Here is a 27,385-nt window from a genome sequence, read left to right as displayed (position 1 = left end):
CCCATCCAACTCTATGATTCTGTGATTCTCCTTGATGTTGAGTAGTTTCACTCCTTCCTGCGAGAACTGGATTACTTGACTCAGCAAAGCTCAGATTTCTTTTTGGCACAGATTGCTTATCCAACTAAGCCGTCCTGTACGGCACCAGAGATTACTGCAAACATCAAACTTGGTAGTACGCTAAGCCATAATTACAGTTTACAAACAAACCACTTTAAAGCTTATCTAAAGCTCTTTGATTCAAGCACTGACTATAGCAGCATGGGCTAAATTTCCCAATTACTGTAGCTTCTTCCCCCCCCCCCCCCCCATCCCAAAGGAAAATATTTGGAGAAGACTTCACTGGGGTGGGATGCTGAGTTCTCACTTTGATCTCTGTCCTCTGAAATTCTGCGCACAGATTCGTCTTGACAGACTGCGTGTAAGTATTTCTTTTCAGTGTGTTCCTTAACTCTCATTTACCCCTCTTTGAAGCGTGAAGGGGAGGCCAGCGTGGAAGGGATCCTTAATCAGGTTGTCCTGGATCACCTGCAGTTGGCGCCTCTCCAGTGGGGTGAGTAATGCGAAGACCGAGAGTTCGACAAAGTAGGGGGGGGGGTTGGGAGGGAGGGAGGAAGGATTGCTACCTTGCTGAAATAACTTTTGCAAAAAAGCACTGAGCAACTTTGTCAAAAGTTGAATGATGCAAAATGCCATTTGTGCTTTTTTCGAGTGGGATCGTTTATTAAATCAATTGTAGCGAAGTGGCTTACTGTGAATTATCGCCTCTATATTTAGTTCCTGGGTTATCATCCAGAGTAGACATTATTTTCCTTAAAAGCAGTTGTGAAGCGCTGGGGTACAGTTTTGCTGTCTGCTCCAGTGGAGTAGAGGTGTGTTAAAATACAGTTTTGAGTACTTTGGAATTATATAATAATCATCACCCTTGTCCGAGTTACGAATTGCTGAGAATACAGTGTTCCCTCGATTTTCGCGGGTTCGAACTTCGCGAAAAGTCTATACCACGGTTTTTCAAAAATATTAATTAAAAAATACTTTGTGGGTTTTTTCCCTATACCACGGTTTTTCCTGCCTGATGACATCATATATCATCGCCAAACTTTCATCCGACTTTAATAAATATTTTTTTAAATAAACTTTAATAAATAAACATGGTGAGTAATGATCTAAATGGTTGCTAAGGGAATGGGAAATTGCACTTTAGGGGTTTAAAGTGTTAAGGGAAGGCTTGTGATACTGTTCTTAGCCAAAAATAGTGTATTTACTTCCGCATCTCTACTTCGCGGAAATTCGACTTTCGTGGGCAGTTTCGGAACGCATCCCCCGCAAAAATTGAGGGAACACTGCAGTTTTTGGGTTTCGGTTCCTAGTTGGCTGACCTTTCTAGAAGTTGACCTGAGCACTCTTATTCTTTCTTAATGACGGGTCCGGAGTCTTAATTTTGTATATTAACTCTATCTATTGAACCATGAGATTGAATGCAGTATGAACTGCTTTGATGGTGTTGCTGGTACTACTGATGGACATAATATGGTTTTGTTGCCTTAACTATATTGCTCAAAAAGAGAACACTCAAAGAATACATCCTAGATCTGAACAAATGAAATATTCTCATTGAATACTTTGTTCTGTACTAAGTTGAATATGCACAACAGCATGTGAAATTGACTGTTAATAAGTGTTACTTCCTAAGGGGACAGTTTGATTTTGCAGAAGCTTGATTTACGTGGAGTTATATTGTGTTGTTTAAGTGTTCCCTTTATTTTTTTGAGCAGTATATTTTGATTTTAAGTACAGGGAGTCTTTGTTCTTTAAACAATCTAAACGAGGCTGAAGTTTTGATCACTGCTTCACTATGATTTAGAATCACTGCACAACCAGAAAGGGGTTAAATCCAAGTTCCCAAGTTCCTTGAAGCCTTTTCTAATTGTTCCCACGAGTAGGCTGCCAATCTGGGAAGATTCCTATATTATAGACAGAATGTAATATGGTAGTTGGTGCAAACCCTGCACATATAACTCTGGTTCTTGACACCTGACAAGATGCTTGCTGAGCAGATATCATTGCAAGGACTACCTGTAATGTGTTTCCCTCCTCTGAAATCCTTTGAAAGAGTTTCAAAATGTGGTCTTTAATAATAATAATAAAAAGATCCTGGGATTTTTGTGTGGCTGTGATAATTCTGTCATTACCGGGTGTTGATTAAACGGTTTGCTTCACTCTCTAATTAAAAAGCCCAGAGTTCGTCTACAAATTGCCTTTCAGTAAAATAATCTTGATGGATTGGCACCTGCTGATGCCCAGGACACAGCATACAAACCTGCCTGCCTACTTTAATAAAGTACCTTTCTCAAATAGGAAAAAAACAATCAATCCTTGTGGACACAAAGTAAGTCAATCGGTACTTGTATTAGTTTGTGATGGCATATGTTCATAGAGTGTTATAGATATAATTCATCATGCTTTAGTGGGTGGAACTAGTTGCATTTATGCGTATGGTAAATCTTGTGCAATTGAACAATAGTCATCTTACTAAAATTTCAAAAACCTCAAAACACTCATAAATTTATCCTAAATTTGGCTTTACTGTTAGACACTGAATCTAAGAGACGATGTAATCAATTTTAGGTGGACAAAAAAAGGTTTTCTTTGATTAACCAAAGGGATCTTTAGATTTTAAAGTAGAGTTTAAATATTTATTGTACAAAAGGTGCTTTAGTAACAATCGCCAAATCTGTGGAAAGAGGGTACAGAGTGATTCTAATTAGATTAGAACATTTATGCTGGAGATGAGACCTGAATATTGACAATTTCAAGAGGTCTCCTATAACATGCAGTAGAAATTAGCAATGGAATCTTCCAATTTTAGTGGAAGATGTAGGGAGAAGAGGAAGCAAAGCCGGAGGGTGGAGTCAAGCCTGTCATCAGCTTAGTCATTATGTTGCCACAAACGGTTCAAATTCAACCCCTCTTGAACTCTCTTAGAAACATAGAAACCTAGAAGTCTGAAGGCAGAAAAAGACCTCATGGTCCGTCTAGTCTGCCCTTATACTATTTTCTGTATTTTATCTTAGGATGGATATATGTTTATCCCAGGCATGTTTAAATTCAGTTACTGTGGATTTATCTACCACGTCTGCTGGAAGTTTGTTCCAAGGATCTACTACTCTTTCAGTAAAATAATATTTTCTCATGTTGCTTGTTTTGTTGACGGGACCCGAAGAAGGCCAACTCTGTGGGACCTAATCGGCCGCTGGGATTTGTGCGGCAGAAGGCGGTCTTGTAGGTACTCTGGCCCGATGCCATGTAGGGCTTTATAGGTCATTGCCAACACCAAAGATATTTGCAAGACCTCCATGTTTCCTCTGTGTAAGTGTATCTTTGACCACTCAGAGATAACTCTGCACACTCCTTAACAACTCCAGTGGAGACAGCAAAGGCTCGGAAATATCGCTTAAAAAAAAAAGATGAGAAAAAGAGAGAACAGATCTTCAACAGTTGTATGATAAGTACTGGCGGATGATGAGACTTCTGTGGTGGTGTGGCAATGAAAACAGCAAAGTGTTGTTCGCAGTGTTCTTGATTCAACTATAGTGTCTGTTCCTATTTATTTTATTTTTGTAGCCCTTATTTGTTAAAATAGTCTTTTCTCCAAGGCTTGCCTTGCGTGTTCCAATCATTCCAGACCTGAAATCCATTTATTTTCATAGTATTAAGAAAATAATCAATTTGACCGCAGCTGCTTCTAGATGGTTGCTAGGGACATTACTTGCTTTCAGCGCAGCTTTTAATCAATGTTTGTATCTTGGGGGTTTCTAATATAACAGTAAGGTTTTCAACGTGGCTTGTTATGAGGAAAGACCAAATTTGAAAGTATTAGAAACATAGAAACATAGAAGACTGATGGCAGAAAAAGACCTCGTGGTCCATCTAGTCTGCCCTTATACTATATCCTGTATTTTATCTTAGGATGGATATATGTTTATCCCAGGCATGTTTAAATTCAGTTCCTGTGGATTTACCAACCATGTCTGCTAGAAGTTTGTTCCAAGGATCTACTACTCTTTCAGTGAAATAATATCTTCTCACATTGCTTTTGATCTTTCCCCCAACTAACTTCAGATTGTGTCCCCTTGTTCTTGTGTTCACTTTCCTATTAAAAACACTTCCCTCCTGAACCTTATTTAACCCTTTGACATATTTAAATGTTTCGATCCTGTCCTCCCTTTTCCTTCTGTCCTCCAGACTCTACAGATTGAGTTCATGAAGTCTTTCCTGATACGTTTTATGCTTAAGACCTTCCACCATTCTTGTAGCCCGTCTTTGGACGCGTTCAATTTTGTCAATATCCTTTTGTAGGTGAGGTCTCCAGAACTGAACCCAGTATTCCAAATGGGGTCTCACCAGCGCTCTATATAGCGGGATCACAATCTCCCTCTTCCTGCTTGTTATACCTCTAGCTATGCAGCCAAGCATCCTACTTGCTTTTCCTACCGCCCGACCACACTATTCACCCATTTTGAGACTGTCAGAAATCACGACCCCTAAATCCTTCTCTTCTGAAGTTTTTGCTAGTTTTTGCTATTACTTCATTATTTGTTATTTGACCCAGTATGCAATTCACTCACTGTTTTTTTTTTTTAAAAAAGGCAACAGAAGCATAATACTTCAGCTGATAATTCTTTTCCAAAGACAGAGCCCTGAAAAGAGAAATAAACTGATAGGAGGATCCAAATGTCCGGTTTGGCTGTATCAAAAAAATGAAAATAATCAGAATTGGGCGTCCTCCTTGATCCACAGCTCACATTAGAGAAACATCTTTCAGCTGTGGTGAGGGGGGCATTTGCCCAGGTTCGCGTGGTGCACAAGTTGCGACCCTATTTGGATCGGGAGTCACTGCTCACAGTCACTCATGCCCTCATCACCTCGAGGCTCGACTACTGTAACGCTCTCTACATGGGGCTACCTTTGAAAAGTGTTCGGAAACTTCAGATCGTGCAGAATGTAGCTGCGAGAGCAATCATGGGCTTCCCTAAATACGCCCATGTCACACCAACACTCCGCAGTCTGCATTGGTTGCCGATCAGTTTCCGGTCACAATTCAGAGTGTTGGTTATGACCTATAAAGCCCTTCATGGCACCGGGCCAGGTTATCTCCGAGACCGCCTTCTGCCGCACAAATCCCAGCGACCAATTAGGTCCCACAGAGTGGGCCTTCTCCGGGTCCCGTCAACTAAACAATGCCGTTTGGCGGGACCCAGGGGAAGAGCCTTCTCTTTGCCGGCCCCGACCCTCTGGAACCAACTCCCCCCAGAGATTAGAATAGCCCCCACCCTTCTTGCCTTTTGTAAGCTTCTTAAAAGTCACCTTTGTCGTCAGGCATGGGGGAATTAAGATATTCTTTCCCCCTAGGCTTCTACAATTTATGTATGGTACGTTTGTATGTATGATTGGTTTTAAAATAAGGGTTTTTAGGTACTTTAGTATTGGATTGTCGCATGTTGTTTTTACCACTGTTGTTAGCCGCCCCGAGTCTACGGAGAGGGGCGACAAACAAATCCAATAAAATGAAATGATAATGAAATGCTTTCCTTCCAGTTAGTGCTAATCACAAATATTTGGAAGTGTCGAGGTTCCAGGTAACATCCGAACTAAATCAGAATCCAAGTCAAAGTACAGTAATACCCCGGTTATTGCGTCCCCGACCATTGCGAACAGGGTAATTTGCGATTTTTCAACCCGGAAGTCAAAACACCATCTGCGCATGTGTGCCCTTTTTTTCTATGGGCCTGCATGCGTAGATGGCGCCCGGCAGATCAGCTGCTGGGCGGCTTCCCTGGGTCTTCCCCCTCTTGCTGGCGGGAGGGCGAGCAGCGGGCATCAGCAAGGAGTTTCCCCACCGCCCACGCAAACTCCTCGCTGCCGCCCGCCCTTCGCCCGCCCACGCCGTTCATTCTCGCCGCTTTCGAGCTGAGTCCTGAAGCGAATTCGCTCCAGGACTCAGCTGGAAAGCGGCGAGAGCCAGCGCGGAGAAGCCGTTCGCTGGCGCTGGCTCTCGGCGCTTTTGAGCTGAGTCCTGAAGCGAATTCGCTCCAGGACTCAGCTCGAAAGCGCCGACAGCCAGCGCGGAGAAGCCGTTCGCTGGCGCTGGCTGTCGGCGCTTTTGAGCTGAGTCCTGAAGCGAATTCGCTCCAGGACTCAGCTCGAAAGCGGCGACAGCCAGCGCGGAGAAGCCGTTCGCTGGCGCTGGCTGTCGGCGCTTTTGAGCTGAGTCCTGAAGCGAATTCGCTCCAGGACTCAGCTCGAAAGCGGCGACAGCCAGCGCCAGCGAACGGATTGTCCGCCGCCTGCCTGCCCGCTAGCGAGGAGCCGAAGATTGGGGGCGGCGCGGCTGTTTTAAAATGTCGCCGCCGGCATGGGGGGCTTGCCAGCACCCCCCGGACCCCCAACCCGGGTTTGGGGGGCTGCTAGGAAGCCCCCCATACCGGCGGCGACGTTTTAAAACAGCCGCGCCGCCCCCAATCTTCGGCTCCTCGCTAGTGCTGCGGGAGTAAAAACACCATCTGCACATGCGCAGATGGTGTTTTTACTTCCGCAGCGCTACTTCGTGAAAACCCGCTCGTTGCGGGGGTCCTGGAACGGAACCCTCGCAACGAGCGGGGGATCACTGTATTCCTCAAAGTTCCAATTTATTTCCAAAGCCATCCTGGCACCTACACATGGATCTGAGTTTCCCACTAAGTTGAAAGTTCCCATCCCTCGTTCCCCCACCCACAAACTTGTCACATTGCCCATTCAGATTGTGCCAGCGGGGCAAGTCCTCCTTCCGGCTTCTGCCCAGGTGGGTGGGCGTAGGATGTCCTTGAACCACTTGAAAGACTGCTTTGTGGATGCATCTGTTCCCTCCTGAAATTACCCCTCCCAAGTTCCTACAAACATCAGGTCTTCTGTAGATAGTGTGGCAAGCCGTTAATTTATCACCAACTTCTGCAGTGGTTTGACATCTCGAGACGCTCAGCTCAGAAGTCTTGTACCATCGCAGTCAACTGTATATATTTGTATTCAAAATTATGAAAGAACATAATAGTATTTTAAGGAAGCTGCTGTGACTGAATGTAGTCTGGATTCCCAGGATAGAGGGGCTGCATTGCAGAGGAATAAGAGGCAACTCAACCCAGATATCACGTGTGAGAGAAAGAGGGTGAAGGCAGACCCTTCTTAATCGTTCCTGGAGTATAAGAGTACCTATGTAAAGGCAAGCTGCCTTCCCCCAGTGGGTCGACCTGTAGGGAGGCACAGGATGCCATGATTGCCACATCAGAATAAAGCAACGGAGATAATTTTCTCAATGAGACGACCTCGATTGTATCAAGATCGCTCCTTTTATTGTATTTCACTTTTCCTGACATGTGACACAGAATAACCAATTCGCAAACGCCACATGCATTAAGCCATCCCCCAACTACCATTCATTCATGCGCTGTATAAGGCAACCTCCTCGTGACTTCCCTATAGATAATTAATGGAAGCTCCATTCATTGCCTTTTCCTGGATTGTGTGTTTACTGGTGATTAGCAAAGGAATGAGAGTAAGGCATACATTTCCTTATATGGAAGTTAGCTATACATTTTCTTCATGCTGTATATCAAGTTAATTATTTTTCACGTGGTCATGGATTCTGCAACTTGCTTACTCAGCCTGGACTCTTGCTCCCTTTCTATAGAGGAAGAATAAGGTTTTATTCAGCACCCAATTAGGCCAAAACATCACCCTCCAGTAATATTTTATTCCAATGTTCAGTGCCTAAAAACCTATGATTACAACACCTTTGTTCTCTACTGTTTGAAACTCACCAAATTTGGTACTCAAAGCATTTTGATGCAAAAAAATCATTTTATGTATTTACTTACTTACTTACTTACTTACTTACTTACTTACTTACTTACTTACGTACGTACTTACTTACTTACTTACTTACTTACTTACTTACTTACTTGTCAAACATGTATAGGGTTGTAATAGTTTGCATAAACATAACATAAGTAAAAGGTAGCAATAAAAGAGGACAGTAGGACAGGGATGGTAGGCACAGTGGTGTGCTTATTTGGTGTGCTAGCTAGCGTGTCAAGTACTATTTGGTCCTCGACACACAAGTGGTGTGTTAGCTTGTGTGTGGAGTACTATTTGGTACTTGACACACAAGCTAGAGCTCAGCTCCGTTGCGTCTCACTGCAATATTCCTTATGGGAAATATGTCTTTGGTACTTTTAATTTTTGGTACTCATTGCACCTCCTGGCACCAATAAATGATGAGTACAGTGATACCTCATCTTACGAACTTAATTGGTTCCGCAAGGAGGTTCGTAAGGTGAAAGGTTCGTAAGATGAAACAATGTTTCCCATAGGAAACAATGTAAAACCGATTAATGCGTGCAAGCAAAAAAAATATATCACAAAAATGGCGCTTTGCTGGGCGCCACTGCCTGGCTGTCACCTTTTGAAACTGCCGGACGCTTCTCGGCGTTCTCCCGAACGCCGAACCTGGAAGTTCAGCAAAAGTTCGGGTTCGGCGTTCGGGTTCGGGAGGCCGCCGAGAAGCACCGTCGCCTGGCTGTCACCTTTGCAGAAGAGCCGCAGAGCTGCCGGCCGGTCGGGAGGCTCAAACGGAGGTGGGGAATCCCAATAGGGAATTCCAGGGACGGAACTTTGACGTCACGAAGACGTCCTTCCTGGAGTCCACGTTTCGACCCCGGGTTCGTATCTCAAAAAGTTCGTATGAGAAGGGGTTCGTATCACGAGGTATTACTGTACTGAGGTACCCCTCGATATCCTTTCGTGTATGTTCTGTCTGGGTGCTCCCAGACTTCAACACCAACTGAAAAAAGCAGCCAGACACGCTGGTAAAAGCAAAGGCACTTTATAGTTGGAAAAACAAACACAGAGAAAAACCTGTTCTTCCCAACAGACAGGCTATGAGGCTTCACAGCAAAGTCCTGACGGCCAGACAATACAGCAGACTTCTTGCTGGCACACACACCACTGTAGAGAATAAGACCCACGCCTTTCCCCCCAAGGTTTCAGTCTTCAAGGCCACAAGCCAGAATCAGAGATGCCAAAGATCACAGCCAGGTCCCAGGACTCCCAAAGATAATACTCCACAATACAGGAAGGGTGGGTCTGCCTTTTCAGCCTTTCTGGGGAGAACCACACCCAAACCCAGCTGTTGCCTATTTAGGACTGGAAGTACCTGGCTAATTGTCCCCTTCGTTGTTCTGCTCTTCTCTGCCTGTGATCGATGATGGCTTGAGCATTTTCATCCAAGGACTCCAGGCTGCTTGCTGGGGAGAGCTCCACCCCGGGGGACTCAGGCTGTCCTCCCTCTCCTTTGGCCTGATATTCCTCCTCCCCTTCTGCCTGGGCCTCCTCCTCCTCCTCCTGTTCCTCATCCTCCCCCTCTGAGCATGGAGCCGGCAGAGGTTCAGCCGTTCCCTGAGGAGCCTCAGACGGAATCACAACAGTTTATTTATTTATTTATTTATTTATTTATTTATTTATTTATTTATTTATTATTTGGATTTGTATGCCGCCCCTCTCCGAAGACTCGGGGCGGCTCACAACAAGTGTAAAACAAATCATAAATAATTCAATTAATTAAAATATTTAAAGATTTTAAAAAAACCCATATACTAACAGACACACACACAGGCATACCATGTATAAATTAAATGTGCCCAGGGGGAGATGTTTAGTTCCCCCATGCCTGACGGCAAAGGTGGGTTTTGAGGAGTTTACGGAAGGCAGGAAGAGTAGGGGCAGTTCTGATCTCCGGGGGGAGTTGGTTCCAGAGAGTCAGTGCCGCCACAGAGAAGGCTCTCCCCCTGGGGCCCGCCAACCGACATTGTTTAGTTGACGGGACCCGGAGGAGGCCCACTCTGTGGGACCTAATCGGTCACTGGGATTCGTGCGGCAGAAGGCGGTCTCGGAGATAGTGTACATAGTGGTCTCTTCAGTTTGGCAAGATTCTTCCTATAGGTGTGACACAATGGAGTAATCTGCTAGGAAGAACCACTCCCCATCTTTCTTGATTTCTGAAGTTTGACAGCTGGTACATAAATTCCGAAGACGTTTTCGGAAAGAAAGAATCAATATTGGAAAGAGTGAAAGTATTAATTCTGCTGCTTGTGAATCCAGTATAACACCCTGACCGAGAGGAACTCGCCAGATACATATATTAGTCATACAAGGAGGAGGAGTAATTGTAAAAATGAAACAATAACAGATGGACAGAGTGGTGGGAGAGCTAAATAAAATGGTTAGCCGATTGTTTCTGAGTGTTTATAAATTTGCAGTCTTGAGATGTTTGAACTCCTTTATAGCTGTAATTCTCAAGAAGATGTTGGTTAAGTAAAAAATCTGGTGAATGTAGATTGATAACGTCACATTTGTGGAAGAATAATAATACAATAACAATGGATTTTAGTTTAAAAAAGAGTGTAGAAAGGAGTATCCCATTTGATAAGTTAGTTCACAAAATTAGTGACGTCAGGGACATTTAGAATTTACTGTGTCATGAAACAAGTTGTTCTGAAAAGATAAGCCAAATAAAAGGCCTGCCTGGAGGTAAATAAAGTTATATAGTGGCCAGGCTGACCTAGCAGAAGGTCTATGAACAAGGCAAATAATATTAGCCTTTCCATTCCTGGAAGATTTATAGCTTAGAGGGAGTTGGATGTGTACTTTAGCGTACAGGCCAGTTGTTCAGTGCTATCAGAATTTTGAACAATCAGAATAACAGAATAGAATAACAGAGTTGGAAGGGACCTTGGACATCTTGTAGTCAGACCCCGTGCTCAGGCAGAAAAACTCTACCATTTCAGACAAATATATGTCCAGTCTCTTCTTCACTGATGGAACACCCACAACTTCTGAAGGCAATTTGTCCCACTGGTCAATTGTCCTCCTTGTCAGGAAATTTACAAGGTTGCTTATCTCCTTGATTAGTTTCATAGAAATATAGAAGTCTGACGGCAGAAAAAGACCTCATGGTCCATCTAGTCTGCCCTTATACTATTTTCTGTATTTTATCTTAGGATGGATATATGTTTATCCCAGGCATGTTTAAATTCAGTTACTGTGGATTTACCAACCACGTCTGCTGGAAGTTTGTTCCAAGGATCTACTACTCTTTCAGTAAAATGATATTTTCTCACATTGCTTTTGATCTTTCCCCCAACTAACTTCAGATTTTGTTCCCTTGTTCTTGTGTTCACTTTCCTATTAAAAACACTTCCCTCCTGAACCTTATTTAACCCTTTAACATATTTAAATGTTTCGATCATGTCCCCCCTTTTCCTTCTGTCCTCCAGACTATACAGATTGAGTTCATTAAGTCTTTCCTGATACGTTTTATGCTTAAGACCTTCCACCATTCTTGTAGCCCGTTTCCATCCACTGTTTCTTGTTGTATTTTCAGATGCTTTGAAGAATAAGCTGACTCCCTCTTATTCAGTTAAGGGTTCCCTGTACTTCTTGCAGGCATTTCCACCAAATTTCTAAAACTACTGTTTGAACCCTGTTTTATTTTTTATTTTTAATATGACTAATGTCCACTGTGGGGGTTTTGTTGTTGTTGTTGAGAGCTTCCCTTTTTGCAGTAGCAGGAAATCCAGTGTTATCTTACCTGTCAAATCTCCCTCTTCTTCTGCATTTTTATTCCTTTTCTAATATAGTTGCATTCTTTCAAAACCAATTTATAATATCCTGTAAGTTCCTGAGTAAGCACAACAGTTTATGAAGCTAAGTTGAAGCTCTGGAAATCTTCCCCTCTTTGGCAGTTGTGCAAGTCGTATCATATCCTGCATTTTAGAAAATGAACATCGAGCTAGATCAGAGTGTCAGGGTTCCAATTAGCATCCAAAATTAAACCAGAGTCCAAGGCAAAGTATTCCCCGGAGTTCCAATTTAGACACATAGAAGATTGACGGCAGAAAAAAGCTCATCTAGGTGGTGGTGATGATGATGATGATGATGATGATGATGAATCCCCATCCTTCACTGTAGAGCGAAAGCAACAGAACTGTCTTCTCATATGTGATGCTTCTTTGGGTATCTGATTAATTTTTATCTTCTAAAGCAGAGGCCTTCAAACTTGCCTACTTTAAGACTTGTGGACTTCAACCCCCAAAATTTTGGGAGTTGAAGTACACAAGTTTTAAAGTTGCCATGTTTGGGGACCCCTGTCCTAAAGGCTCCATATGCCCTTCTTTTCCAGTCTCTCTTCCCAAGTTTTAGTATATCAACTTCTGCAATTCAGTAAATTCTACCAGATTTGGGGGCGGGGGGGGCACACAGAACTAGATACTAAAACCTGAGAAGAGAGAGACTGAAGAAGAAGACTGGTTTGAAAGAGGGGTCAAAGAGGCCAAAACTGAACAGCTCTCCCTCAACAGAGCAGGAGGGATACAACATCATCTGTCTCCAATCTACTACACGATCCTTTCAGCAGTTCCAAGAAGGCTCCATACCCATTTGCACAATTCAGGTGACCTAAGGATACAGATAAAACCTTCAGGTAGCCTCAATATCTTCTGCTCTGGCAATCTCACACTACTTACCAGAGCTTACAAAACTTTTGCCAGACCCATCCTCGAATACAGCTCATCTGTTTGGAACCCATATCGCATCTCAGACATTGACACCCTTGAAAACTTCCAAAGATACTTCACCAGAAGAGCCCTTCACTCCTCCACTCGAAACAGAATACCCTATGAGACTAGACTTTCAATCCTGGGCCTAGAAGGTTTAGAACTAAGACGCCTTAAACAAGATCTAAGTATTGCCCACAAGATCCTATGCTGCAACGTCCTACCTGTCGGCGACTACTTCAGCTTCAACCACAACAACACAAGAGCACACAACAGATTTAAACTTAATATTAACCGCTCCAAACTTGACTGTAAAAAATATGACTTCAGTAACCGAGTTATCGAAGCGTGGAACTCATTACCGGACTCCATACTGTCATCCCCAAACCCCCAACACTTTACCCTTAGATTATCCACGGTTGACCTATCCAGATTCCTAAGAGGTCAGTAAGGGGCGAGTACAAGTGCACTAGAGTGCCTTCCGTCCCCTGTCCTATTTATTTATTTATTTATTACTTAGATTTGTATGCCGCCCCTCTCCGAAGACTCTCCTATATCTCCTATACCTTTCCTCTATTCCTATATCTCTTCTTCTATTCTTTCATTGATATATTCTATTCCTATATCTTCTTTTCTATTATTTCTTAGATATATTTTACTATGAGTATCTCCTCTATAACCTTCATCATGCATTTTACTATGTGTATATTGATATATACCCACTAAAACCCTCATTGTGTATTGGACTAAATAAATAAAATAAATAAATAAATAAAATAAATAACTCTATAAAAAGGATGCAAATGACCAGCTGTCTGCAAGAAGTATAAATCCTTCCATTCCCCACCATTCAGTCAGAGCTGAAGAAGCTTCTTGGATGAGAAGCAAAACATCTTGCAAGTCCGGTTGCCTCTTGAAAAAGCACTTTTGGACAGATAACCCTTGATTTACGACAACTGAGAACCAAAATTTCTGTCACCAAGTAAGGCAGTTGCTAACTGAATCGCATTCACGTTTATAACATATTTTTCCCCATAGCTGTTTCCCTGCACGGACTTAGACAGAGAGAAGGCTGCAAATGGAGATAACATGATCCTGAGATGCGGCCACTGTCTTTCTTACTTACTTACTTACTTACTTACTTACTTACTTACTTACTTACTTATTATTATTTATTTATTATTGGATTTATATGCCGAGGGCAGCTTACATCATATAAAAAGACAATGAAAACATCTTAAATCCAATTTAACTTTAAAACTAACTAATCTAAAACCCAGATATATTACAAATCAACAATTCCCATTCACACAGCAAACATACATTTCTTTCATCAGCCAGGGGGCAAGTAATTCATAGCCCCAAGCCTGATGGCACAAATGAGTCTTCAGACTCTTGCGACAGGTGAGGGGGGTGGGGACAGTGTGAATCTCTGGGGGAGCTGGTTCCAGAGGGCCAGGGCCCCCACAGAGAAGGCTCTTCTCCTAGGCCCAACTAAGCAACTAATTTTTGACCACCTGACCCGGGAGATACTGCAAAAGTAATAACTGAGAAAAACTTTTTTTTTCAGTGCCCCTGTAAACTGTAACTAAATGAATGGCTATAATTTGAGGTCTACCCATATTCAGAACTGCAGGAAAAACAATTCCTGCCAACCTGCCTTCCATTGAGGACCTGTAGACTGCATGAGTCAAAAAGAGGGCGGGGAAAATATTTACTGACCCCTCGCATCCTGGACACAAACTGTTTCAACTCCTACCCTCAAAACGTTGCACACCAAGACAACTAGACACAAAAGAGTTTTTTCCCAAACACCATTACTCTGCTAAACAAATAATTCCCTCAACACTGTCAAACTATTAGCTAAGGCTGCATTACTATTACTATTAATCTTCTCAACATTCCCATCATCCATCTCCTCCCACAAATGACTGTAACTTTGTGGCTTGCATCTTTACAATTTATACTGACAGGTTCCTAATATGATTTGATTGTTTATTTGTGCCCAGACTATCATTAACTGTTGTACCTTATCATTCTTGACGAACGTACCTTCTCTTTTATGTACACTGAGAGCACATGCACCAATGACAAATTCCTTGTGTGTCCAATCACACTTCGCCAATAAAGAATTCTATTCAAATATTCTACCCATCTCTCCATCTTCATGACTGATTATACAATCTAAATATTTTATCAATCACACCAGATAAATAAAGGGGATCAAGACTTATTCTTTTGCACTTTTAACTGAAGAATGCCCATGCACAAACAGAATGGCATATAATGGAGAGCTCGTAATTTGTTTGGATTTGCTCATTCGCAACATTTTCTGCACTAGGGAAATTTATTTATTGGATTTGTATGCCGCCCATCTCGAGAGACTCGGGGCGGCTAACAGCGACAATAAAACAGTGTACAATAGTAATTTGGTATTGATGATTAAAAATCAATTAATATAAAAACCAAACATACATACATACATACATACATACATACCATGCATAGAATTGTAAAGGCCTAGGGGGAAAGAGGATCTCAATGATAAGGCAACAATATTGTTGGTTTCACAATACAGTGGTAGCTCTACTTACGAACTTAATTTGTTCCGTGACCAAAAATAAACCACCAGGAGCAATCCAGTCATATTCCTACAGGTAGCACTACATGATGGAGCTGAGCATAACTCTAGAAGCTCTTTGCTGTAACTCTTAAACGCAGGGAGCAACCCCAGATTGAGGACAGGAAGCTCACAGGGTCTTCCTTAACAATGTTCCGTGAGTTGAAATAAGATTGGGCTGCAGGAATTTCAGCATGGGACTAGCTGCTGCTAGAGAACTCGTGTATTTTACAAAATACAGTGGTACCTCTACTTAGGAACTTAATTCGTTCCATGACCAGGTTCTTAAGTAGAAACGTTCTTAAGAAGAAGCAATTTTTCCCATAGGAATCAATGTAAAAGCAAATAATGCGTGCAAACCCATTGGGAAAGAAATAAAAACTCGGAATTTGGGTGGGAGGAGGAGGAGGAGGATGAGAGTCGCTGCCGAAGGAAGAAGGTGAGGTGAGGGGAATCAAAAAAATCCAAAACATTAAGGCTTAAAAAAAAAAGAGGGACTCTGAGTCATTAAGGAGCACGCGTCTCCAATACACCCGGCGCGAGGCTGCCTCCCATACACTGTCTGCTGCTGCTACTACCTGCTTCCTCTTCCTTCCCATGATGAAGGGCTCCCCTCTTCTCTCGCTCGCTCGCTTTGTAGCCGGCGCCTTTCCTTCGCTGTGATGACTCCTCGGCTGCCCAGAGCGAAGGGAGCATTTCTTTTCTCTGGACGCTGGCAGAGGTTTATTCTCTATTTATTTACTCTCCAAGCGCCCAGAGAAAGGAAAATGCTTCGTTTGCTCTGGACTGCCAAAGCTTCCTTCAGCGCGACCGAAAGGCTCCTCTGGCAGCCCAGATGGCCGGGATTAAAGGCGGAATGGAAAGAAATTGGCCGGGCCTTCGTGCCGCTCTCAAATTTCCTGGGAAATTTTTCCGGGCTCAGGTTCTTAAGTAGAAAATGGTTCCTAAGTGTTGTGATTCAGCCTGAGGCTCCTCAGGGACCGGCTGGAGCTCTGACGGATCCATGCCCAGAGGAGGAGGACAGTGAGCAGGAGGGGGAGGACCAGGCAGACGGGGGAGAGGAACGTCAGGAAGAGGAGGAGGGAGAGCAGCCTGAGACCCCCGGGGGGGGGGCTCTCCCCAGCTAGTAGCCTGGATTCATTGGATGAAGATGCACAGGCTATAATAGACATGAGGCAGAGATGTGCAGCTCAAAGAAGGGGCCAATTAGAAAGGTATTTCCATCCCTGAATTGGCAACAGCTGGGTTTGGGTGTGGTTCTCCTCAGCAGGGTTGAAAAGGCAGGCCCGCCCTTACAGTCTTGTGGAGAGTTATCAACTGGGAGTCCTGTGACCTTGCTTCGATTCTTGGCGTCTCTGATCTTGGCTTGTGGCCTAGAAGGCTGAAAGACTTGGGGGAGGCGTGGGTTTTATTATCTCCAGTGTTGTTTTTGCCAGCAAGAATCCTGTTTTATTGCCTGGCCTTCGTGAAACCCCTGTGAAGCTTCATTGTGTTCCTGTCTGTAAGAACAGTTTTTGTTACCTGTGTTTGCTTTCCAGTATGTAAACTGCCTTTGCTTTTTACCAGTGTGTCTGGCTACTCTTTTTGGTTGGTGTTGGCGTCTGGGGGGACCCAGACAGAACACTAAGTAGAGGCCAAAAAATCTAGAAAAGTTCTTAAGCAGATGTACCACTGTACCTGCCCTCCTGGGCTCCGACTCTACGCAGTTTACTATACACAAAAAATACAACAAGAAAGATGCCCGTCTCTAATCCAGGTGCAGAATTTTGAACAGCTCGGGGGAACAAAGCGAACTCTAGAAGCGCTTCCGTTACGGGATGGCAATTACACCACAAGCTCTAACTCTCGTGCCACAATAACTGAAGTGAAAGAGAGAAATCACAGACGCACAGCAGTCCCGCAAGAAAAAAAAGACTTTTTAGCTTCATCAAAATTCCTGACCTTTCTCCTCCCGATCCAATTTCACAGCTAAAAATATCCCGGCCACCCAAAGACATCACAATGAAATGGAAATAATTGTGCTCGTGCTATAAATAGCCGGGCTCAGATGCCAATCACCTCCCGGTAAGGGAGGATGCAGACTGTAACGTACAACTGTTATGCAAAAACTGCAAAAAATGATTTGGGATTGACATTTGTGTCCGAAAAAATGCTCTTTTTATGAACGTTGCGTAGAATGAAGAGAAACTCAATTATTTTCCCCTTATTGCATTAATAACAACTAGACAGTGTTGTTTGGCGGGACCCAGGAGAAGAGCCTTCTCTGTGGCGGCCCCGACCCTCTGGAGCCAGCTCCCCCAGATATCGGGGTTGCCCCCACCCTCCTTGCCTTTCGCGGGCTCCTTAAGACCCACCTCTGTCGTCAGGCATGGGGGAATTGAAATTTTCCCTTCCCCCTAGGCTTATAGAATTTATACATGGTATGCTTGTATGTATGAGTGGTTCTTTAAATTGGGGTTTTTTTTAGATTATTTTTAATATTAGATTTGTTTACATTGTCTTTTTTATTGTTAGCCGCCCCGAGTCTTCGGAGAGGGGCGGCATACAAATCAAATCAAATCAAATAATAAATAAACAAATAAACAAATAAACAAATAAACAAATAAACAAATAAACAAATAAACAAATAAACAAATAAACAAATAAACAAATAAACAAATAAACAAATAAACAAATAAACAAATAAACAAATAAACAAAAAGACAATTACTGCAGCAGACTCTAATCTCAGGTCTCATCATCAATCTTTCTCAAAGCCAAGCCAGATTCAGCCTGTAAAGCAGCAGTAAAATTATTCTAACTTTCCAGAATGGAAGCTGATTCCCTCACCACTGCCCCCTTTTCTGGTAGCCTAAAGACCTTTTTTTTCTTTACATCCTGGAGCAAATCTGAAACCTTGTAAGCCATAAAAAGTTCAATGCGCTTTGATAAGGTCAGCCCCCCACCCCCGCAAGAGAGGTGGGGAAGAGAGTGCAGTGGTACCTCTACCTACAAATGCCTCTACGCACGAACTTTTCTAGATAAGAATCGGGTGTTCAAGACTTTTTTGCCTCTTCTCTAGAGTCATTTTCCACTTGCAAACCCGAGCCTCTGAAACTGTAACCGGAAAAGGCAGGGAGAAGCCTCCGTGGGGCCTCTCTAGGAATCTCCTGGGAGGAAACAGGACTGGAAAAGGCGGGGAGAAGCCTCTGTGGGGCCTCTGTAGGAATCTCCTGGGAGGAAACAGGACTGGAAAAGGCGGGGAGAAGCCTCTGTGGGGCCTCTGTAGGAATCTCCTGGGAGAAAACAGGACTGGAAAAGGCGGGGAGAAGCCTCCGTGGGGCCTCTCTAGGAATCTCCTGGGAGAAAACAGGACTGGAAAAGGCAGGGAGAAGCCTCCGTGGGGCCTCTCTAGGAATCTCCTGGAAGAAAACAGGACTGGAAAAGGCGTGGAGAAGCCTCTGTGGGGCCTCTGTAGGAATCTCCTGGGAGAAAACAGGGCTGGAAAAGGCAGGGAGAAGCCTCTGTGGGGCCTCTGTAAGAATCTCCTGGGAGAAAACAGGACTGGAAAAGGCGTGGAGAAGCCTCTGTGGGGCCTCTGTAGGAATCTCCTGGGAGAAAACAAGACTGGAAAAGGCAGGGAGAAGCCTCCGTGGGGCCTCTGTAAGAATCTCCTGGGAGAAAACAGGACTGGAAAAGGTGTGGAGAAGCCTCTGTGGGGCCTCTGTAGGAATCTCCTGGGAGAAAACAAGACTGGAAAAGGCGGGGAGAAGCCTCCGTGGGGCCTCTGTAGGAATCTCCTGGGAGGAAACAGGGCCTCCACCCTCCCTGTGGTTTCCCCAATCACACACATTATTTGCTTTTACATTGATTCCCATGGGAAAAATTGCTTCTTCTTACAAACTTTTCTACCTGGTCACGGAACGAATTAAGTTCGTAAGTAGAGGTACCACTGTATTTGAAGGCAAGGCCAGGAAAAGTAGGGGAGGAGCTAATGACTTACTCTGGAGCAGGGGTGTCAAACTCAAGGCCCGGGGGGGGGCTGGATGCAATCCACAGGGTGCTTAGATGTAGCCCACGGGATCAAGAAAATGGACTTCCAAGCACCGTTTTCACCAGCAGAGGGCTGCAGGAGGCCATCCCAACCAAAAACGGAACTCGGGAGTCCGTTTTCTCAAGCAGAGGCACCACGGGCCACCATTAGTGCTCCTGACATAACTGACTTCAAGTTGGCCATGCCCACCCTGGCCACACTCACTCCTGCACCCGCCCGAGGTCAAACAGAACGCTGGTGCGGCCCTCAATGTAATTTAATTTGACATATCATTTAGTTCATAAGTAGTAATGTAATAATAGAGTAGTAGGGGGAGAATCACTGGCACCCTCAGAGAAGGTTCACGACTTGGGCATCCTCCTCGATCCACAGCTCACATTAGAGAACCATCTTTCAGCTGTGGCGAGGGGGGCATTTGCCCAGGTTCGCCTGGTGCACCATTGCCCTCATCACCTCGAGGCTCGACTACTGTAACGCTCTCTACATGGGGCTACCTTTGAAAAGTGTTCGGAAACTTCAGATCGTGCAGAATGCAGCTGCGAGAGCAGTCATGGGCTTCCCTAAGTATGCCCATGTTTCACCAACACTCCGCAGTCTGCATTGGCTGCCGATCAGTTTCCGGTCACAATTCAAAGTGTTGGTTATGACCTTTAAAGCCCTTCATGGCATCGGACCAGAATATCTCCAAGACCGCCTTCTGCCGCACGAATCCCAGCGACCGATTAGGTCCCACAGAGTGGGCCTCCTCCGGGTCCCGTCAACTAAACAATGCCGGTTGGCGGGCCCCAGGGGAAGAGCCTTCTCTGTGGCGGCACCGACTCTCTGGAACCAACTCCCCCCGGAGATCAGAACTGCCCCTACTCTTCCTGCCTTCCGTAAACTTCTCAAAACCCACCTTTGCCGTCAGGCATGGGGGAACTAAACATCTCCCCCTGGGCACATTTAATTTATACATGGTATGCCTGTGTGTGTGTCTGTTAGTATATGGGGTTTTTTAAATCTTTAAATATTTTAATTAATTGAATTATTTATGATTTGTTTTACACTTGTTGTGAGCCGCCCCGAGTCTTCGGAGAGGGGCGGCATACAAATCCAAATAATAAATAATAAATAAATAAATATGAATGGACTTGGACATGAATAAACTGATATATATAATAATAATAATAATAATAATAATAATAATAATAATAATAATAATTTATTAGATTTGTATGCCGCCCCTCCGAAGACTCGGGGCGGCTCATAACACGATAAAAACAGTATTATACAGGCACAAATCTAATATTAAAAAAAAACTAAAAACCCTATCATAATTAAAAACCAAACAGCACATACATACCAAACATAAATTATAATAAGCCTGGGGAAAAGGTGTCTCAAATCCCCCATGCCTGGCTGTATAGGTGGATCTTAAGTAGTTTACGGAAGACAAGGAGGGTGGGAGCAATTCTAATCTCCGGGGGGAGTTGATTCCAGAGGGCCGGGGCCGCCACAGAGAAGGCTCTTCCCCTGGGGCCCGCCAGACGACATTGTTTTGTCGAGAAGGACAACTCTGTGGGACCTTATCAGCCCCTGGGATTCGTGTGGTAGCAGGCGGTTCCGGAGGTATTCTGGTCCAATGCCATGTATATATATATACATACAGATACATACATACATACATATATGTATGTGTGTGTGTGTGTATATATATGTGTGTGTGTGTATATATAATGTAATGCAGCTGTTAGAAATACATGCGTTATCGTGAGCAAACCCGCTCTTTTTCTGAATTGCTTTCTGTATCTACATCGTTCTAGTCCATTTTTCATTCTTAAAAAAAAGTATCTACTGCCTGTCTGAGATTTTTAACTACCATTGCACACTGCATAATTTATAAGCAGAGAGTTAAGCACTGGGAATTGGGGAAGGGGATGGGGGGGGGGGGCTTCTAGCAAAAATATTTTTACTTCTGGCTTCTTACACAAAATCACAGGGTTATAAATCACTGCAGAGAATCCAATTAAATAATCCTAGAAAGACCCTTATCTGGTCTCTGGATGAACAGATCCAGTAGCAATACCGCTTAGACTTATATAGTGCTTCACAGTGTTTTAAAGCCACCTTCTAAGCGATTTACCGAGTCAACCTATTGCCCCCAGCGATCTGGGTCCTCATTTTACCTACCTTGTGTTGTGGTTCAGCCTGGGGCTGCTCAGGGACCAGCTGTGTCTCTGCTGGCTCCATGCCTGGAGGAGGAGGACAGCGAAGAGGAGTGGGCTGAACAGTCGGACGGGGGAGAGGAAAGTCAGGAATGGGACGAAGGAGAACAGCATGAGAGCCCTGGGGGGGGGGCTCTCCCCAGCCAGTAGCTTGGAGTCATTAGGTGATGACGCACAAGCCGTCATTGACATGCGACAGAGACGTTCAGATCAAAGAAAGGAGCAATTAAAGAAGTATTATCAGCACTGAATTAGGAACAGCTGGGCTTGGGTGTGGTCCTCCTTAGCAGTGTTTAAAAGGCAGGCAAGCCGTTGAAGCCATGTGGAGTGTTATCAGTTTGGAGTTACGGTGTCCTGCTTTGTTCTCGGCATCTCTGTTCCTGGCTTGGGGCCCAGCAGTTTGGAAGACCCGTGGGAGGTGTAGGTCTGCTATCTACAGCCTCGTATTGGCAGCAAGAATCCTGTATTGCTGCATGGACTTTTGCCTTCGTGGATATATCCGAAGATACAGCATTTTCCTGTTTCTAAGGACATTTTCTGTTACCTGTGTTTTTTCTTGAATTTTATAAACTGCCTTTGCCTTTTATCAGTGTGTCTGGCTTCTCTTTTTGGGTTGGTATTGGCTTCCGGAGTGACCCGGACAGAACACCTTGGAAACATGGAAGGCTGAATCAGTCATGATCAAACTCTTGGCGGTGGGCAGAGTTAGCTTGCAATACAGAATTCTAATCACTGCACCAGCAGGGCTCAATGAAGGTTAGCCCATCACCTGTTTGAGTATTTCGTGTCAATGGCGAGCGTTTCTTTCTTATAATCAATCAGACTCGGGTTTCACCCTGATGTGCCAACATGGCTCTATTAATAAATTAGATTATTAGGGAAAGGGGAAAGATTAGATTATTAGATTATTAGGGGAAAGATCTGGAATCAAGTCCCCCCCCCCCCCAGAGATTAGAACCGCCCCCACCCTCCTTACCTTTCGTAAGCTACTGAAGACCCACCTATGTCATCAGGCATGGGGAAACTGAGAAACCCCTGGGCTTATATTGTTTATGTATGGTATGACTGTGTTTCATGGTTTTAATGACGGGTTTTTAGATGTCTTTTAAATATATTGGATTTGTCACATTGTTGTTATTGTTGTCAGCCGCTCCGAGTCTCCAGAGAGGGGTGGCATACAAATCTAATAAATTATTATTATTATTATTATTATTATTATTATTATTATTATTATTATCAGAAGCAACGTGAGAAAATACTATTTAACTGAAAGAGTAGTAGATGCTTGGAACAAACTTCCAGCAGACATGGTTGGTAAATCCACAGGAACCGAATTTAAACATGCCCGGGATAAACATATATTCATCCTAAGATAAAATACAGGAAATAGTATAAGGACAGACTAGATGGATCATCATCATCCTAATACCACTACTACTAATACTACGGCTCACAACAACAATACATCATGTCAAATCTAATGTTAAAAACAATTTAAAACCCTTATTATAAAAAGAAAACAATCATACAACCTAACAGACCATACATATTTATGAATGGTATGTTTGTATGTATGAATGGTATGTTTGTATGTATGTTTGTTTAGTAAATGGGGTTTTTAAATATTTTAAACTATAATTTAGATTTGTTATGAATTGTTTTATTCTGTTGTGAGCCGCCCCGAGTCTGCGGAGAGGGGCGGCATACAAATCTAAATAATAAATCATAAATAAATAAATAAATAAACTATAATAGCCAGGGGTATGTGAGTTTCCCCATGCCTGCCAACAAAGGTGGGTCTTCAGAACCTTTCGAAAGGCAAGGAGGGTGGGGGCGGTCCTAATCCCTGGGGGGAGTTGATTCCAAAGGGCCGGGGCCGCCATAAAGAAGGCTCTTCCCCTGGGTCCTGCCAGACAACATTGTTTCGTCGATGGGATCCGGAGAAGGCCCACTCTGTGGGACCTAATTGGTCGCTGGGATTCGTGCGGCAGAAGACGGTCCTGAAGGATATTCTGGTCCGATGCCATGTAGGGCTTTATAGGTCATGACCAACACTTTGAATTGTGACCGGAAACTGATTGGCAGCCAGTGCATTCATATTCTTAACTTGCAGGAAAATCCATTGTACTCAAATGTTAGATTATTATTTTTTTAAAAGAACAGTTTACTAGCTGAATTGGAGAACTTGTAGGTTTCTCTCTGGATACCGAGACCAGACAATGATCTGTAAGAGATGCTTTGATTTGGTCACTTGAATTGATCGAGGAAGTTAAACGCAGTGGCTTCAATGGCCCTTCCAGTTGTAGGATTCCAGGTAGTAAACCTATTTGTTCTTTGATATAAACTACACCTCCCAGGCTTGTGCCATCAGGTATTTTAAAATTCCCTGCACAAGTAGCTCAGATGCGTTGTCGCAGAGTTTTCCTGTTACACAGTGGGTATTAGCCTGAAAAAAATATGTTTTAAAGAAATGTTTTTTACACAAGTGTCCTGCACAGAGAAAATATAATGAATTATGAATGATTTCCAACGGAGGAGATTTTGTTGGATGATTCATCTTTGTTGCTTTAAAGTTTTTTTCCCCCTTTTGCTACTCGTTCTTTTCTCTGCCTTGAGAAAACATATCTGAAGAGAGAAAAAAGGATAGTTAAATTGAGGAAGCAAGATTTTTATGAAGTAAGACATCAGTCTTCCCAGCTTAGAAAAACAAATGTAGTTTATAGAACTGGACATATCATAGAAACATAGAAGACTGATGGCAGAAAAAGACCTCATGGTCCATCCAATCTGCCCTTATACTATTTCCTGTATTTTATCTTAGGATGGATATTTTATTGATTGATTAATTTGATTTGATTTGATTTGTATGCCACCCCTCTCCGTAGACTCGGGGCGGCTAACAACAATAATGAAACAACATGTAACAAGTCTAATATTTAAAATAATTTTAAAAACCCTTATTTAAAAAAACCAAACATACACACAGGCATACCATGCATAAATTGTAAAGGCCAAGGGTGAAGGGAATATCTCAGTTCCCCCATGCCTGATGACAAAGGTGGGTTTTAAGGAGCTTACGAAAGGCAAGGAGGGTGGGGGCAATTCTGATCTCTGGTGGGAGTTGCTTCCAGAGGGTCGGGGCCACCACAGAGAAGGCTCTTCCCCTGGGTCCCGGATATATGTTTATCCCCGGCATGTTTAAATTCAGTTACTGTGGATTGACCAACCATGTCTGCTGGAAGTTTGTTCCAAGGATCTACTACTCTTTCAGTAAAATAATATTTTCTCATGTTGCTTTTGATCTTTCCCCCAACTAACTTCAGATTGTGTCCCCTTTGTATCCAATAAGCTAAAAAGATGGTTTAATTTGATTAAATTAAAATTGATTACGAAGTGATGCTTACCATTAGGCAGCAAAATATTTATCTAATTATTATTGTATGTTGGAATTCAAATTAATTGTGCAAGCAATTATTGTAATTGCGCAATTATTGTATCTGATGCAAGATCTAATTGTAATTGTAACATGAGTAGAAAAAGCAATAGGTGGATCATAGAGAATTTAATTTGGATTCTTCTCCTGAACAAAAGTCGAAGATGATGATCTAAGGCAGGAGTCCTCAACTCTTGGGCCGTGGCCCACTTCTGGGCTCTGTGGCCCATTCAGAACCGGACCACGGAAGCGGCGGGCAAACATATGCACAGCAGGTGTGTGTGTAGCCCCATTTGTGCAAGTGTCGGGCGTGGGCATGTGCTTTTCCACCACTCACGGGGAATCATTCTTCTTCCCCCCTCCTCTCCCCGCCAGTCTACAAAGCCAGAAAAGTTGAGGACCACTGAACTATGGGTTTGTTTTGGCTGTTCATCGTATGATTCTGGTCCTATTCAGACCTTATTATCAAGAATAAAGTATCTGTCTGTCTGTCTGTCTGTCTGTCTGTCTGTCTGTCTGTCTGTCTGTCTGTCTGTCTGTCTATCTCTATCTATTATCTACCTACCTACCTACCTGTCTGTCTGTCTGTCTGTCTGTCTATCTCTATCTATTATCTATCTATCTATCTATCTATCTATCTATCTATCTATCTATCTATCTATCTATCTATCTATCTATCTATCTATCTATCCACCCACCCACCCACCCACCCACCTACCTACCTACGTATCTACGTATCTGTCTATTTATCTATCTCTATTATCTATCTATCTATCTATCTATCTATCTATCTATCTATCTATCTATCTATCTATCTATCTATCTATCTATCTATCTATCTATCTATCCAATACACAATACATATAGAAGAGAATAGACATGAAGTAATATATATAAAGAAAATATATAAAAATAGAGGAGAAGATATATGAAAGGATATATATATAAAGAAAATATATAAAAATAGGGGTAAGTTCTAGGTAAGAGTGTGACAGGAGTTGTAGAAAGTTGTAGAAAATGATTAGAAATGATTAGGGGACTTGAAATCAAGACTTACGAAGAGAGATTGCGGGAACTGGGCATGGATAGCTTAGAGAAAAGGAGGGCCAGAGGGGACATGATAGCTGTATACAGGTATATGAGGGGTTGCCACAGAGAGGAGGGGATCACTCTATTCTGTAGAGCACCAGAGGGCCGGACGAGGAACAACGGTTGGAAGGTGACCAAGGAGAGATTCAACCTAGAAGTAAGGAAGAACTTCCTGATGGTCAGAGCGATCAACCAGTGGAACAACCTGCCTGCGGAGGTTGTGAACTCCCCAACTCTGGACACTTTCAAGAGGAGATTGGACTGCCATTTGGCTGGGGTGCTTTAGGATTCCTGCTCAGGCAGGGGGTTGGACTTGATGACCTGCATGGTCCCTTTCAACTCTAACAACAAATAAATAAATAAATAAATAAAGTAAGGAAAATCACCTCGATGGAGATATGTAGGACCTGATGCCTCAGTAAAATGAGCAGAAATAATTTCTAAGTCCAGAACGTCGAGATACCATTTGAAAAGCAGCTTCACCTGTGGAGTTTATGGAAGGGAGGAAGAGGCATATTGGTACTCTCTGAGGTTGTTTTTGTTGTTGTTGGTGAGAAAGAGCAAGAGAGAGAGAGAGAGAGATAGCAAGAGAGAGAGCAAAAGACAGAGAGTGAGAGAGAGGGAGAGAGAAAGAGAGAGGGAGAAAAAGAGAGAGAGAGGGGGAGAGAGAAAGAGAGATAGCAAGAGAGAGGGGGACGAGAGGGAGAGGGAGAGAGAAAGAGAAAGGGAGGGAGGAAGAGAAAGAGAAAGAGAAAGAAAGGGGGGAGGAAGAGAAAGAGAGAGTAAAAATTTGCTTTTTTTTTTGCTAAACTTTTTTTGCCGCCCTCCCCCCCTCCTCCTCAGCTCAATGGTGTCCCTCTTTCCCAATCTTAAAATCTGGTCACTTTATACTGCGTAAATGTGTAAAGTTGAGCAGGGGGTTGGACCAGATGACCTCCAAGGTCCCTTCCAACTCTGTTATTCTGTTATTGAAAGTTGTGTCCTTCTATTTTGGCAATTAGAGGTAGAGAGATGCATGCTTTGTATTTTAATGCTTATGCGGACTTTAAGAATGCAAATAAAATTCATTATGTAAATTTTTCCTGCTTTTTATACTTGAATACAGTGTCCCTTTTAGCAATTTATGGAAAAATAATTTCATCCTGCAATATACTTTAAAATTTGATCCTTATAGATACAGTGCCGTATATAATTTAAAAGTAACAAAAAGCAATTAAACAAACACACACAAATGAAACAGCCATGAAAATCTATCTGAAATAGGACATCTCGTTTATTTATTTATTTATTTTATGAAGATAATGAAGCTTGCTTTTTTGGCAAACATCTTTTCAGAGAATTCCAAAGGCCTGCAGCTAAACC

General features: G+C 43.1%; 1 protein-coding gene across 3 annotated transcripts in view; it reads left to right on the top strand.

The window, feature by feature from the left end:
• The window catches only part of TRAPPC9 (trafficking protein particle complex subunit 9), a 410,909-nt gene that overhangs the window by 163,732 nt on the left and 219,792 nt on the right, over window positions 1–27,385 (top strand). For all 3 annotated transcript variants that reach the window (XM_070748345.1, XM_070748348.1, XM_070748347.1), the window contains exon 21: window positions 463–553. In XM_070748345.1, coding sequence (XP_070604446.1) covers window positions 463–553 — 91 coding nt within the window. The remainder of the gene's footprint in view (window positions 1–462; window positions 554–27,385) is intronic.

Source organism: Erythrolamprus reginae, chromosome 3 (genome assembly GCF_031021105.1).
Source record: "Erythrolamprus reginae isolate rEryReg1 chromosome 3, rEryReg1.hap1, whole genome shotgun sequence".
NCBI classification, from domain to species: domain Eukaryota; kingdom Metazoa; phylum Chordata; class Lepidosauria; order Squamata; family Dipsadidae; genus Erythrolamprus; species Erythrolamprus reginae.
The sequence above is the reverse complement of the archived record's forward strand: the minus strand, read 5'-3'. Positions and strand labels throughout refer to the sequence as shown.